General features: G+C 46.6%; 1 protein-coding gene across 1 annotated transcript in view; it reads left to right on the top strand.

Annotated features, from left to right (window-relative positions):
- The window catches only part of TENM4 (teneurin transmembrane protein 4), a 198,082-nt gene that overhangs the window by 32,049 nt on the left and 150,325 nt on the right, over positions 1-15,708 (top strand). Inside the window, 1 exon segment of the mRNA XM_023755918.1 lies at positions 14,854-14,955. Within this exon segment, the coding sequence (XP_023611686.1) occupies positions 14,854-14,955 (102 nt within the window).

Below are 15,708 nucleotides of genomic sequence, written 5' to 3'. Positions count from 1 at the left end.
AGCCGGCTCCCTCTTGTCCTGCCCAGATATGCACACGCACAGCATGCCAGGGCCCCTGATGGAGAAGGGAGCCGAGGTCAGCCAGAGGACAGCCAGGAAACACTAACCCACTTGGAAGGGTCCAGAGCTCCCTTAGTCTCTCAGCGGCTAATACTATAATACCTACTGTGTGGTACACACTGTCATAGTCACTCCCCCTTTACAGACAAGGAAAGTGGGACACACATCGGTGAAATGACTTGTTCACGGTCACACGGGAGGTAGCAGAGTGGGGTGAGAACACCCAGGGTCTCCCTCAAGCCTGTGCTCTTCCTCTTATGCCAGACAGCCTCTGACCTGGCCTGTCCAAAATGGGTTTGCTTTGACTTGGTTTCATTTTACCTGCCACTGATGAGACATTTATTGCAAGCCCTGCCGTGTGCTTTACATGCACCTTCTCAGTTACTCCCCAGCCCTGCTGTGGGATAGGTAAGGAAACCAGGGTTCATTTAAGGTTCAGAGATGCTAAATGATTTGTCCAGGGTTGTCCAGCTAGTGTGAGTCAGAGCTGGAGGTCAAACCCAGGTCCGTCTGATTGCATAGTCCACGCTCAGTCACAGGTCACAGAGTTCCAGCCAACTGAAGTCACAGAATGCCGAAGGCAGGATCCAGCCCCGAGGAACTGAGCACACCTGGGTGTATGCTCACACTCCAGCCCCGTGGACAAGTACAAGGAACCAGGGAGTGAGGAGGAAGGCTGGCCAGCCACAGGGAACCCCCAGCCCTTGACATTCAGGCATGCAGACAGCCAGGAGTAGGACTGTAGACTGCTTCCAAACCTCCTACTCGGTAGACAGCAGACAGCCCTGGCACATGGACAGGCCAGTCTTTCATTGGTCAGGGGTCTGAGGACACATTCTTTTCAGCCAGGGCCAGGCAGGCGCTCACATTTGTATTATAAGCTAGTGCAATGGTGTCTTAGAGTCAGAGGGGGTGGAAGGTTCCATAAAATTTTCAACACAGCAACCATTTCTCAGTTCCTTGCAAGATATGTAGTCTTTGCTTTTGTCATTGGACAGTTTCTGCCTAGAGGCTGAGGTAGTGATCTGCCTCCGTGGCTAGAGCAGCTATAAAATATTTAACGTGAACATATAATTACATTACCATGATCTATAATAGGATTTGGTGTCCAACAGAAGTCTAACTTGGCCTCTGGCCCAAAGATATAGACCCAAGTTATTATGTTGAGTGTTACCTACCAGATAAATAAGGAAGAAATACTGTTCAAATCATTGTGAGATAGGCCAACACACATTATAATTATTGTAAAGAAAGATCCACCGGAGTCTGAGAATTTGTCCATCCTATTAATCACATTATTGTGTTATGTCCTGGAAGAAGTAATTCAAGTATATAATTCACAGAAACCATCATGACAGCTCTTGCTAGAGAACAGGTTTGGGGCCCTGCAAAGTTTTATTACTGCGTGTTCCCCAAACACACAGTTAGCACTGCTTTGGGAGAAGAGACCCCAATACAGTGTCTAACTGATGGAACAGGACTGGAGAAGAGAAATGACAGTGAAGCTGCAGGCCTGGAAAAGAATGTATAGAAGTGAAATATGAAAAAAAAAGAAAGAAAAGAATTAAAAAAAGGAAGGAAGTGAGCCATCCAGACCCCACAGAAGGAGCCCGGCATCAGGATTGGAGGCAGAAATCAAGTCACTCTTTGTCATTTGATGTTTGACAAGTGTTGAATGAGTAGCTGCTCTAGACAAGGCATACGCCAGTCACCAGGGAGACACGGACAAGAAGGCGAATTGGAAATGGATCCCTTCCTTTCAAGGAATTTGCAGTCTGCTAGGGAACAGGGGCCATATTCATAAATAACTATACTTCCAGGTAGAAAGCAGTGGGTGATACATGAAGGATCGAATTAAATCGCCATTAGGATTCAGGTAAGAGAAAGAGAAAGCTCTCTTGCTAGAAGGAATCTGGGGAGGCTTCATGGAAGAGGTAATATCTAAACTGGGCCAGGAAGGATGGTGACGAGTTGCACAGGTGTAAGGGGGTGGAGGATGGGCTTTGCAGGCCCTCTCAGCGTTGGCACAATTGGGGATGCCGGAAAGGTTGTGTGGGTTCAGGAGGGGGTGGGGAGCAATTTGGCAGCAGCAAAAAGTGGACATGAGGACCCTTGTGGCAAAGGAACAAGTCTGGGAAGGAAATCGGAGCCTTAAACTCCTGGTTCAGAAATGTGGGCTTCCTCCTTTCCAGTGTTCCCAAAAGTATAGTTCTTGAGATGATTTTAGATCATAGAGACAGATTCTATTTCAACAATTATGAATTTATTTTAGTAAACTGGAAAAAAAGTATAATTAGGTATGTCAAGCCATTATTTCATAATGATACCGAATTTCTGTTTTAAGAAAATAAATGAGTAAAAAAAAAAAAAACAATGACAAGCGAATAATAGGACGGATGGTATGTGACTATGGCAACAGCCTGAGGACGGTACTGGAAAAAGTGTTGGGAAGCACTGCTCAGCCCAGGGTCATACCTTCAGGTGCCTTGGGGACAGGCGGTGACCACAGCGTAAGAAGCTGCAGGAACGGCAGTGTGTCAACCCCAGGGTCCAGGCCTCTCCTCAGTGAGAGGAGGTTGCTGCCAGGCTGGATTTCCCAATTTTTCAAGAAAAGCCAGTACGATTTTTCTATGGACTTTCCCTAAAAAAAAAAAAAAATCGGGCAAAGAATTCAAAAATTTTAAAATACTTTGCAAACAAAAGTGTCCACAGGCCTCGGGTTTGTGATGCTATGGAGCTATGCTAGATGCTATGGAGCGGTGACCTGGAGAGACACAATTCCAGAGTGACAGCTGTGGTTGACAGGGCTGGGCTGAAAGGGACAAGGCTGGAGGCAGAAGTCCACTTAGGACGCTGGCACAGTGGGACAGGCGAGGGGTTGTGCCAGCCAGACATGTCCATTGTCTGAGTGGAGTGCAGGCCGGCACGGAGTTCTAGCCCGCAAGTCATTTTTACACAGTTCTGGGTGTTTTCGGTCCTGGCTGTGCTGACATACAGGGGGGAGGGGGACTTGGTTTCCTCTTGGTTTGCAAGCCATCTTGAGCTTGGTAACAAGCCCTGGTAAATGATTGGAGAATAATTAGCAGTTCCCCTCCCCCCACCTCCTCAGAGCCCGTGTCTGTTCCCCTGTTGTTGTCTGTCAGCACAGAATTATTCAGCACAAAGTGATGCTCATTAGCTGGAACTCTCTAGCCAGCAGCTGAGTTGAGCTTTTTAAAAACTGATTTCTTAAATAACTTGTTCTGAAGACAGACTTGACGTGAAGTTGGCATGCTGATCAGCAGGTCACTGCGTGGGAGCAGCAGAGATTATTGTTCTGGATCTGGTTTACTGGACCCCCGCCTTGCCCAGAACTGCTTTGCATTTCAAAAGGCTGCCTACTCTGTAAGAGCCACTCAAATACCACCTCCAGGAGGACCGAGCCCTCCCGTTTGGATGTGGTCCACAAGTGTTTGCATTCTTTCAGAGTTGGGATCTTTCTGTCCTCTGGTTTGTATGTTTTTTAGTGTTTTTTTTTAAATATATTTTTTGTTGATTTCAAAGAGAAAGGGAGAGGGAGAGGGAGAGGGAGAGAGGGATAGCAACATCAATGATGAGAGAGAATCATTGATCGGCTGCCTCCTGCACACCCCACACTGGGGATCAAACCTGCAACCCAGGCATGTGCCCTGATCGGGAATCAAAACGTGACCTCCTGGCTCATAGGTGGACGCGCAACCACTGAGCCACGCCGGCCGGGCCTCTCTGGCTTGTTTTGATGGACCTGTGTTAAAGTCTCAGCCTTTCTTCCAGACCAGTGCATCTTAAAGTGGTACCCAGACCAAGGGTATCAGCATCACCTGGGTCACTACCCAGCCCTGTTAAATCAGAAACTCCAGGGGTCAGGCCTAGCAATTTATGCTTTCACAAGCCCTTCAGGGGACGGACCCAGGCTAAAATTTGATAACCACTGAAAGTATACTAGAGATAGGAGTGAAGCAACATTTCCAGAGCACCTTCTATGTTCCAGGTATATGTCTAAATATATACGCATACATATACACATACCTATATATGTATATAGTGGTTTTATTTAATCTTCACAACAAGGGTATAGGACCGTGGTTTTCTCATTTTACAGATAAGTAAACTGAGATCTCAGATGCAGTGACTTACTCTAAGTCTCACCCTCAGAAGAGTTGCCGTTTAGACCCAGATCTGTTCCTATTCCAAAGCCCAAAGCCTCCCACTGCTCCTTTCAAATGGGGACCACACTTTGGGTCCCCCTGATGGCATCAGCACAGCAGAGCCCACAGATACTCGTTTGAAGGGAGGAATGATAAAGAGTAAATGGATCAATATTATTGTCCAGCATGATACGGTTGTGAGTGGCCGGAACTGCATTTCGATTGCTAGCAGGTATGTTTTAAAACAAGAATTTCCGTGAACAAAACCCAAATCGGTGCTATTTGGAAGTTCCTGGTCTTGGCAGCATCCTTTGTGTAGTCCTCACTCTGTACCTAACACACTGAAGGCAGAAGGAGTGGGACCAGCATGTGTTATTATCGGACCGGCAGTGGGTGTGATGGAGGAACCCCTAGGTTGGGTAGGAAAGGGTAGTCCTGCCACTGATTAGCTGCATGAACCTCAGCCAGTTATCTGTGCCTTCATGTTCTCATCTACAGAACAGCGAATCATACATAGCACCTTCCCTTCTTCCATAGAGAGCTGTTGTAAGGGTCAAATAAAACTGCATGTAGAAATGGTTTAAAAACATTAAGTCCTGCCCAGCCGGTATGGCTCAGTGGTTGAGCATTGACCTATGAACCAGGAGGTGACAGTTCGATTCCCAGTCAGGGCACATGCCTAGGTTGTGGGCTTAATCCCCAGTAAGGGACGAACAGAAAGCACCCAATCAATGATTCTCTCTCATCACTGATGTTTCTATCTCTCCTTCTCCCTCTCTTTGAAATCAATAAAAATGAAACATTAAGTCCTGCACTTAGCAGTTATCATCAAAGCCTGAAAACTACCAGGCACAGCCCAATAAGGTCTAGGTGAATGGATATGTTAGGATTCGTTCAGTTGCAAGAAGTAAAACCACACTCAAGCAACCTCAAGGAAAGGCAGCTGTGGCGGTGACTGCGTTTCTGAAAGATTGACATGGTTTGGGACTAAAATAGACACTGAAAAGCCTCTGGAAGTCCAGGAAGCTCCAGGGGCCCCATTCATTCTCTTCTTCTCATGGGCTGTGTGGCCCACTGCCGCATTCCCTGGGCACATTTCAGTTCAAATACTAGAGGCTGGGACTCTGGCCATGTCATAGAGTGTCGGTAAGTCAGCATGTGAATCTAGTATCCTTGAGTCAGGAGCTCATCCCGGTCCAGTCACCTAAGGCCAGTGGGGAGGTGGCATCATCTGGTCTGCCTGTGCCAGCTACCCAGGCAGGGACTGTGGGCAGAGCAGGGCTCCTCAGAAGGAGCTGTGGGTGAAGGATTGATGAATATATAAGGGAAGGAAAAGTGTTTACAAACATGTGAGCAGCACCTCTCCTTTGAAGGCCCTTATGCTCTTGAGCAGCATAGCACCTGTCCGCCTCATCACCATGTGATGTGTGTGTCTCGGTGGCCCCTCTGGCATATGCTCACGGGCCTTGGGAGGAGGCGATGCATGCGCAGCGTTCTCTGGGAAAGGCAGAAGAACCTGAGCCAACTGCAGGGACTCTGACAGCTGCCAAAGCTGCTGCCGACAGCCCCGGGAAAAGATGTGGGAGCTCTTCGCTAGAGGCAGCCAGCCAGCCACCTGCTCCCCAGTCCCGTCCCTGTTCTCTCAGCCTGGGTGACTCTCTGAGACCCCTCTTGCAGGGTAGATGATAATATGAGGCTAGTTATCTGAGGACAGGTTAGAAAAGTTGGAGCCTGCCCTTAAGCAACAAACTTTCTTTTTCTCCCTCAGGCCCTAAACATGATGATGATCTAAGATTTCTTTTTCTTAATCTGTTTGTGTCATTTTTCTAAGTACTGACAATTTGGTTCAATTCATTAGATCACAGGATGTTAAATCTGAAAGATCACCCAAGCCATCCATTTCCCTTGGAACACTTCCTGAGCCACAGTAGATGCTCAGTAAATACTTGCTGAATAAATTTAGTGAATTTGGATGTGAAAAAACAGCCCCCGAGAGAAAGGGCCAAGGTCACCTAACAAGCTGGTGGCAGGTGTAGGACTAGAACCCAAGCTTCATATATATATATAAAATTGATTTTTTTATAGAGAGGAAGGGAGAGGGATAGAGAGAAACATCGATGAGAGAGAAACATCGATCAGCTGCCTCCTGCACACCCCCTACTGGGGATGTGCCCGCAACCAAGGTACATGCCCTTGACCGGAATTGAACCTGGGACCCTTCAGTCTGCAGGCCGATGCTCTATCCACTGAGCCAAACCGGTTAGGGCAGAACCCAAGTTTCTTGATAAAGTCCAGGCATGTTCCCTTCCACCATGACTCAGAGAATCATAAGATTTCAGGTTTGGAAGATGTCATACAGCTTACCTTTAATCCGCCCGCAGTATCCCCACCAGTCAGCAATTTGCCCTCTTTTTCAGTACATACAGTGACTGCCCATGTATGACCTGATAGGTTACCTTGTCCCTTCCTGTAGTCATCCACCCAATAAACAGTCATTTACCACCTGCTTTGAGTCAATGGGGATACTTATTGATTATTCAGAGATGAAGAACATATTTCCTGCCCTCAAGTTTACAATTTTCATCCACAGACTATAACCCAACATAGGAAGTGGTATTCCACACTCAGGATTACAAAATTATTTCTTCTTTTGAACCAAGTCCACTCCCCAAGGACTGTAGTCCTTACTCATTGGACCTATTAGGTCCACAGAACAAAAGTCTAATCCTTATTTCCCATATTAGCCCTTCAGATGTTTTTAAACAGAGCTCATACCCCTTTATAGGCTAAATTCCCAATTCCTCCAAAAATTCTTTATTTGAAATGTGGTTTCAAGTTCTCTTATCCTTCTGGTTGTTCTTTGATGAACACACTCCAGTTAGGCTTATCGGGCGCTTAAATGTGGCCCCCAGATGTGAACTACTGAACTCCAAATATGGCCTGAGAGTACAATACAAAATTGAACTTCCTGTCACTCCCTTCATTCTAGGCATTGTACAAGGAAACAATAGCCTGTTGACCACCAACTGTTCTCTTGAGTCTGACTTGTACCAGGCATACTGCCCTGCATTTCATTTCTCCCTTGTATTCCTGCTGAGTTTCTCAATAACAAATATCACGGAGAACTTGTGTGTGTGTAGCACTCATCACTCTTTGAAGAACCAGACGTGCTGCTTATCTTCAAGGAGTTCATAGTCTTATTGATGAAATTTGTTTTGCCCCCAAATAATTAACAAAGAACCAAGACCTAATATCATCAAGGGAACGGTCTTTTTCCTAGACCCCCCCCCCTCCTTAGAGCTGCGCTTAGTAGTGGTTGGTAGACTTCTGGGTATGATTGAAAACAGATCTCCCAGTTCATATGCCAGTGCAGACCTGGCTTCAAGCCCAGGCTGTCAGGGGCTTTGTCAAGTTTTTGTCATTGCCTTGACCTAGACTGTTGCAGATGAAAAGCCTTTGAATTCCATCATCTGCAGAGGAAGCTGGGGCACCTACAGGGACTGACACCTTGCAGGCCATGGAACAGCTTTCCAGCACCTGGCACCTGCCCAGTGCCAATCTAGTGTGCAGAGGGAGGAAAGTTCTTTCAGTTGTTGGCATGAGTCTGCCTGTGTTTGGGCTTCTGGGAGACAACAGGTTTAATTTGCTTTGACAGTGCTTTTCCCCAGGAGGGAATTTACCCAAACACCCTGCCTTCTTCACATTCAGCTCAGTGCTTGTTTGTTTTCCCGGTTTAACCATGGGGAGTTGCTCTGTGTTTTATATGCATATGTGCGCGTGTTTATCCCCAATAACCCACATTGCCTGGGTTGGATTCATTAGATCAAGTAAGTATGTTGTTTTAGTTCCAAATGAAATGCATGTCTGACCCTTTCTTCAAGCCGAAATACCGACTCTACCAAGTCCTGGGCAAACCTCCTTACATGCCCAGCGTTATACTATTTGCTCTTCACAATAGCCCTCTGAAATGGGTGCTATTATTAACCCCATTTCACAGGTGAGGAAACGGATGCCTAGAGATGACTTAGCCAAAGGGCACGTTGCTAGTAAGAGGCAGCCTGGCTCCAGAGCCCCGACTTTGGTCCAGGCCATACACCACGCACTTCCGCTTCAGATAGAACTTGGTTCACCTACCAGATTTGCCCTCATAGCTGTGACCTTGAGAAAGTGACATCAGCTCTCGATCTCCATCTGAAACTGTAAAATGGTGGCAAAGGTACCTATTTCTCATAATTATTATAAGTAATGAGTGACATATCTTTCACAGTTCATTTGAGGGAATGAGAAGATCTGTGTTAGAGTCTTCCCTCAACCTGAAGCTGCTGTAGAGTTAAATCCCAGCTATGCTATCTAGTTTGTTTCCCTCTCTTCTTTTGGTTGCCAATAGTAAACCCAATCCCCTTTCAGGATGTATAATGTCACTAGCTACAGTCAAGGTGACACATCCAGTCGTCCAGTTGGCTGTCCCGGAGTCCAAATCCTTCCCTTCTTGCCTAAGCATTAGCATCCATCCTACAGAGAAGTCAAAGGAGCTGTCAGAGAGTGGTTCTCTGCCAGGCACTGGGTAGACCTTGGTTCCTCAACTTAGCTCTCCCAAACAGTTGCCAACATCCACTTTTACAACTGAAGGAGACATGAGGGAAGCAGAGGAAGGAATTGTAGGTAGAAAACACAAGCTTCTGTCATCTGGGACACATCACAGGAGAACAATACGGGGGAGGGGGGGGAAGGGGCGCGGGGGACTAGAAGGGAGGGATAGAGCAAGGTAAGCAGAGAGAGAAGCCAAGGATGATTGGTAAGCTCCCACCTCACAGCTGCTCCTTCTATCTTTGGTGCTAGAATCCAAGGTCAGGCTCCTGTGACCACAGAGGTGTGCCTGCTCAGACCAGGGCATGAAGCAGGTGTGCCCAGGCCCTGGGGAGCTGATGGAGGTGGGGAGCCTCCTTTCCTCTCTAGGCTAACTGCTCCTGTGAAATGGGAGTCCACAGTTAGGCTGCCCAGTAGTCCTTCTCCAGGCAGGATTTTTCTCTGGTCTTTCCTGTTTCCTACAAAACGAGGCTTTGAGACTTCAAAACAGAAAAGCAGAAGGTGGCAAATGAAGGCAGGCTTTTCCAGCAATCAACCCTGGACTCAGAAAGACGTATTTATCAACTGTTACCCTTTCACCTGGACACGCTGATGCTAGTGATTTGTTCTGGAAAAGTGTAGTGAGCAGACAAGATGAGGTGCTGCAGTGGCTTCGCTGAGGCCCTGTGGTTTCCTGTCTCCCATGTCTCCTCCAGGGAAGAACACTGTTGTCTTTCTTCCTTCTGCGGATGCCCCTTTGTATTTCGAGCAATAGTTTGTTCAGCATCCCAAGAACACGCCCACTCACAACACATGTCCAGAGTAGGAGCTAAGGAAACATTTAAACTCTGCATTCCAACACTGATGGAAGGAAAAACACGTTCCTGAGAATCAATTTTCCTAGCAGGATCCACTGTGGTGATGGAAAAACAAAAGCAAGGCGGGGCGGGGGGGGGGGGGGGGAGCCTGCCTTCCCATATGCCACATACCCAATTAGGAAAATCAGTTATTCGTAGGCAGCTGCATTTTCCATTTAGATTTGAGCAGATCTGAAGGAACACCTTCTGCAGAATGAAGGCAGCTGCAGCTTGGACATGAGCAAAGCAGGAAGGAACTGCAGACGGAAGACATTCACCAAACACTAATTGGAAACATAACAGCATGTTTAGTCAATAAAGTTCACACTCCTCCCAAGCCAGTGAGTGTCACTCCTGCACTAGCATTTAGCGTAGAGCTATCTCGTCAGAGGGGACTCATCATCTGTGGGATCCCAGGTGGACCCCAAGTAGTTGAAATCTTTCCAAACGGAAGAAAAACTATATACAGAAACATTTCATCAAACAGCAATATTCTCCAAACGTCTCCCTCCCACTTCCTTGTTACTATCGTAAAATTATTCCATGTTTCCTAAAACTTCTGCCTTCTCTGAAACCAACAGCCTGGGGCAAGTTTTGTAGCAAACAGCATTCTGTGCTGTCAGATTTAGCAACCGACACCAGACTCAGTCACAGAAAACATACTTTCCTCACTTTTTCACCACGAAAGCTTTGTGGCAGATGATTCAAAATCTAGAAAGTGTGTGTGTGTAACGTTGATCTGCAGTTGATCCTGTTATAAATGCAACTGGTAATTATAGTAATTTATTAGACGTTTATACCAAGGTTTTGAGAAGGACTGAACCATTGGACTTTAGATCTGGGAGAGACCTCTGAGATCATCCAGTTGAATTCTCTCAGTGATAGCAACAAACATTTATTGAGACCTTCTCTGTGAGATGAATACAAGGGCAAATACAGAAATGAATAAACTCGGTGACTGCCCTCAGAGTTCACAGTCAATGCTGGGGACTGTTTGGGGTTTTAGTAGGAGGGAAGGGAAGAGAGAGACCTGGAGTAACCTAGCCTGTTTAAGAAATCAGGAAGGCCCTAGCTGGTTTGGCTCAGTGGATAGAGCATTGGCACTCGGACTAAAGGGTCTTGGATTCAATTTGGTCAAGGGCACATGCCCAGGTTGCAGGCTTGATCCTCAGTAGAGGGCGTGCTGGAGGCAGCTGGTTAATGATTCTCTCTCATCATTGATGTTTCTATCTCTCTCTCCCTCTCCCTTCCTCCCTGAAATCAATATATTAAAAATAAAAAAAAGAAATCAGAAAGGCTTGTCAGAGGAGGTGACATTGGAGCTGCATTTGAAAGAAGGAATAGGAGTTGCCAAGGAGGCAGGGATGAGGAAACAGGTGCAGAAAGATGAAGTGACATGGTCAAGGCCCCACAGCCATTTAGAAGCAGAACAAGACCCGAGGCCAGGCCTCCCGCCTCTGCACTGTACTCCTGTGATACCGCAGGTGGAGCCCACCCTCCAGTAGCTAAAAGTGAAAATAATCTTGCCTTAAACTTTACTCAGAATCCTTATTTTCAAAAGAATATTCAAAATGAAACTTTCTAAGCCATTCTCTCTCTCTCTCTCTCTCTCTCTCTCTCTCTCTCAAGTGTTTAGGAAGCCACTTATAAAGTGAAGGTATTAGGAAGATGGATTTTTCCAGGCAAAGCAAATGAGAGCAGAATTACCTGGGGCCGTGGCTCTGCAGGGACCCAACCACTTTGCCCTGAAACGAGAACTTATGCTGGGTTAGACCCTCTTGTTCTTACCTGTTAGTGTAAAACTGCTCGTGTTAGCAGAGGAACAACATGGAGCAACTGGAATTTCCCGCCCACTCATGAAAGGAACCACACATCTGAACCCTATTTCCAAACTTTTAAAGTAGCTTCCAAGTTGATAGTGGCCAACAATTGGGAAAGACATTTCTGGGAAGTGCACCATGCGATGAGTTTCTCCCCATCTCCCTGTCTTATCCCTTCTCTATCCATATCCACACCATTCTTCATGCCCACCTCCTCTGAGAAGCCAGAATTCCCCTCTGCTGGTTTTGCCCCAGATAAGCTGTCCCCATAAGTTGGCCCTATAATCGTCTATGTCCATGGGCCATAGTGCTTTGCTGCAGTTAAGGCTCGATGCCCTTGTATGAATGCCTTGTCTGCACAGTTGCTCTCAATTTCAGACGCACAGAATTTTAGAACAGGAAGTAGTCCTAGGGGTCACCTCTGCCCTCACCTTGATTTCACATGTGAGGAAGGTGAGATGGGCTGGAAGTTGCTTTAGGTCACCCAGCATGGTGCCAGAAGAATGGACCCCAGGCCAGGTTTCCTCACCTCCATGCGGAGCCGCTTCACGTCCAGTGTCATCTCATGCCTCCACTGAGGCTGCAAATGTCCAGTGGGCAAGACTCTTCTTCTGTGGTAGCATCTCATCTACCAGAGGCCTTCGCCTTGGCTTCAAGACTTAGTTGTGAGCTGAGACGTGGTTGAATCCTTAACTCTGCCCACCTTTCCTCTACTTTCAACTCTGAGTGCAGACTCACTCTGAGGCCTTGGTGAGTCACTGCCCTTCCTCGGCTCCGTTTCCTTCTCTATTAAATGAAAGCTTTGGGCTAGATCAGTGGTTCTCAACCTTCTGGCCCTTTAAATACAGTTCCTCATGTTGTGACCCAACCATAAAATTATTTTATTGCTACTTCATAACTGTAATGTTGCTACTGTTATGAATCGTAATGTAAATATCTGATATGCAGGATGGTCTTAGGCGACCCCTGTGAAAGGGTCGTTTGACCGCCAAAGGGGTCTCGACCCACAGGTTGAGAACTGCTGGGCTAGATGATCTCTTGGATCCCTTTAAGTTCTAAAAGTTCTAGAATTCTGTACCTTTCAGCTGAGTCCTTTGGTGTCTTCAGGATTGGCCTCTCTGTCCCCCAGATCTGCCACCCCGCTCATTCTCCTGACTTGCTATGGAGTGAATTTCTTTAAGGCCCAGAGAGCATAATAGTATTGAAGAAGACCAGGCTTGGCGTCCTAAGGCCTGGGTTTGAATCTTGCCTCCATGCCATTGTATCTGTGTGGCCTTCAGCAAGTCACTTCATCTCCCAGCCACCTTAAATTTTAAAAAAAAAGGGAATAATGATACATCCTTTTGGTTTTGGTGACAGTGAAATGAGACAAACTTTGTGGAAATACATGGCACAAAGAAGATAGTCACATATAGTGATTTCTCTCCTTTGTTCCATACCCAGCATTTGGGAAGAGGACAGTTCCGCATGCATAGATTTTCTAGCTAATAGCTGTACTAACTGGAGCTACACAACATTGACTACTTTTTTACTAAAACTTTCTGAAATGAATTTGATATTTCCTGACATGTCACTCAGACAGTCCCAAAGTATGAGGGAGAATTAGAGAAGGAACATCTTTCAAGAGGGGCATCATAGCAGATGGTAAGCAAAATAGGCCAGTCAGAGAGAGACAACTATCACATGATCTCACTTATATGTGGAGTCTAATGAACAAAATAAACTGGCCAACAACATAAGGAATGCAGGGGGCAAAGGGAATATGAAAGGAAACTCCTATGCCTTTTTTTAAGTGTATTTTTTATTGTTGACATTATTATGGATGTCCCCTATTTTCTCCACATTTCCTCCTCTCCGCCCCACCCCTATCCCCCAGCCATCACCACACTGTTGTCTGTGTCCATGGGCAGAGCATATATACATATAAGTTCTTTGGTTAACTTTGGTTAATCTCTTCCCATCCCACCGCCCTTCCCCACCTTCCCTCTGGGATTTGTCAGTCTTTTCCATGTTTCCATGCCTCTGGGCCTTATTTTGTTGGTCAGTTTATTTTGTTCATTAGATTCCACATATGAGTGAGGTCACGTGATACTTGTCTTTCTCTGATTGGCTTATGTTGCTTAGCGTAATACTCTCCAGGTCCTTCTGTGTTATCTCAAAGGGTAAGAGATCCTTCTTTTTTACAGCTGCATAGTATTCCATGGTGGGAATGTACCACAGCTTTCTTATGCACACTTGGGTTGTTTCCAGACCTATGCCTTTTAAAGGAGCTTGGATATTTTCATTTCTCCCCCATTGAATGGTTTTAAGTAGGAGAATGTTTCAGAGACATCATTACTCAGGCTGCTGGGTGGTGAATGAATCAGGGAAGGGGGAGGAGGGAAGGGGAGGGGACGGGAGGGGAGGGAGCAAAAGAGGAAGCTGAGAGACTGGCCATGCAGCTGTTGGTTAGCTGGTGTGGAGGGAACCAGACTAAGGCTTGAAAAAATCAGAGGTGGGAAAAGATAGGTTTACAAATGCTCAGTAGCTTTAAAACCCAGATTCCTGGAATATCAGCTCATTGTGAAAAAAATAAAACACAGCAAAGTGTAAAGACCACAAGAATCACCCAATAACCGAGCATCCAAAGATAGCCCTGCTAACAGGTTGAACTATTTTTTTCACTAATGTTTTTTGCAAAAAGTTTCTAATGTATTTGTAGATACAAATTTGATTTATAAAAAAAATCGTTCAGGCAGACATTTTCCAGCACACATCTCTTAATGTCAGTTGAGATATATCTCAGTAAGAGTAAAAATAATGTAAGGTTGTTTGTTTGTTTGTTAATCCTCACCCAAAGATACTTTTCCATTGATTTTTAGAGAGGGTGGAAAGGAGGGGTGGGACAGAAACATCAGTGAGAGAGAGAGAGAGACACATCGATTGGTTGCTTTCCACACACACCCTGACCGGGACCCGATTTAACCTGCAATCCAGGTATGTGCACTTGACCAGGAATTAAGCCTGAGACCCATTGGTGCTTTGGCTGACACTCTAACCACTGAGTACACTGGCCAAGGCTATATCTATAAAAATAAAAGTGTAATATGCTAATTAGACCAGACATCCTTCCAGACGACCTTCTAGACAAAGCCAGTGGCTGAAGGGAAGCCCGGGTCCCAGGTGCCGGAGGGAAGCCGGTGCCGACAGCCGGAGGAAGGAAGGCCTACTCTTGCACGAATTTCGGCATTGGGCCTCTAGTAACATATAATTCTTAACTTCATTGGTTGCTTTCAGTGACTGGGCAAGAAGAGCTCGAATGTGTTAACCTGAGGCTTGATTCCTGGGCCTTCTGTTTGGGGAAGAAGTTTCTGTTTTCAGCTCTCCTTCTCTTTTCTCCCCCAGAATCGGTGGATAACTGCCCCAGCAACTGCTACGGCAATGGGGACTGCATCTCTGGGACCTGCCACTGTTTCCTGGGCTTCCTGGGCCCCGACTGCGGCAGAGGTGAGAGCCCGGTGTGGACCTGCGATTTCCACTCCCCATGCCCCGTGGGAGCTCAGGTCCCACTCCTCAGAGCCAGTGCAGAACTCCAGGCCACTCTTTTTTTAAAAATATATATATATATTTATTGATTTAAGAGAGGAAAGGAGGAGAGAGAGAGATAGAAACATCCATGATGAAAGAATTATTGATTAGCTGCCTCCTGCACACCCCCCACTAGGGGTAGAACCTGCAACCCAAGTATGTGCCTTTGACCGGAATCCAACCGGAGATCCTTCAGTCCGCAGGCCAACACTCTACCCACTGAGCCAAACCAGGTAGGGCTCCAGGCCACTCATGACTCTTGCGAGAAGGGCTCCCAAGGGCCATCCTTCAGAAACCCTGTGAGGGAGGTCTTCAGGCCACTTGACCCACAGGTGCATGACAGGAGGTCAGGAAGGAAGGGACAGCCACAGTTAACCTCATGTCCCCTTGTGGGGGCAGAAGGAGTGGCATGGGGGTCCTTGAAAAGCGGATTTCCCCATAGAGGAGTGATCAGCCTTTGCCAAGCGTCTTCCACGTTCACCTTCAGCTAGCGTGTTTTCCCCTGGCCCAGAGAAGGGAGGCCTGGTTTCTTGCTCAGTCAATGCCTTCTAACAGCACAGGCAGCATCATGGCTGAGACCACCAACAACTTGGGAGGTGGGTGAGACTGCTCTCCTCCACACAGGACCCCAGTGTTGTTTCAGATTTGGGCACATAGGGTCTAATGATAACC

This window comes from Myotis lucifugus, unplaced genomic scaffold (genome assembly GCF_000147115.1).
Source record: "Myotis lucifugus unplaced genomic scaffold, Myoluc2.0 scaffold_86, whole genome shotgun sequence".
NCBI classification, from domain to species: Eukaryota; Metazoa; Chordata; class Mammalia; order Chiroptera; family Vespertilionidae; genus Myotis; species Myotis lucifugus.
Note: the sequence above shows the minus strand (reverse complement) of the source record. Positions and strands in the feature narration are given on the sequence as shown.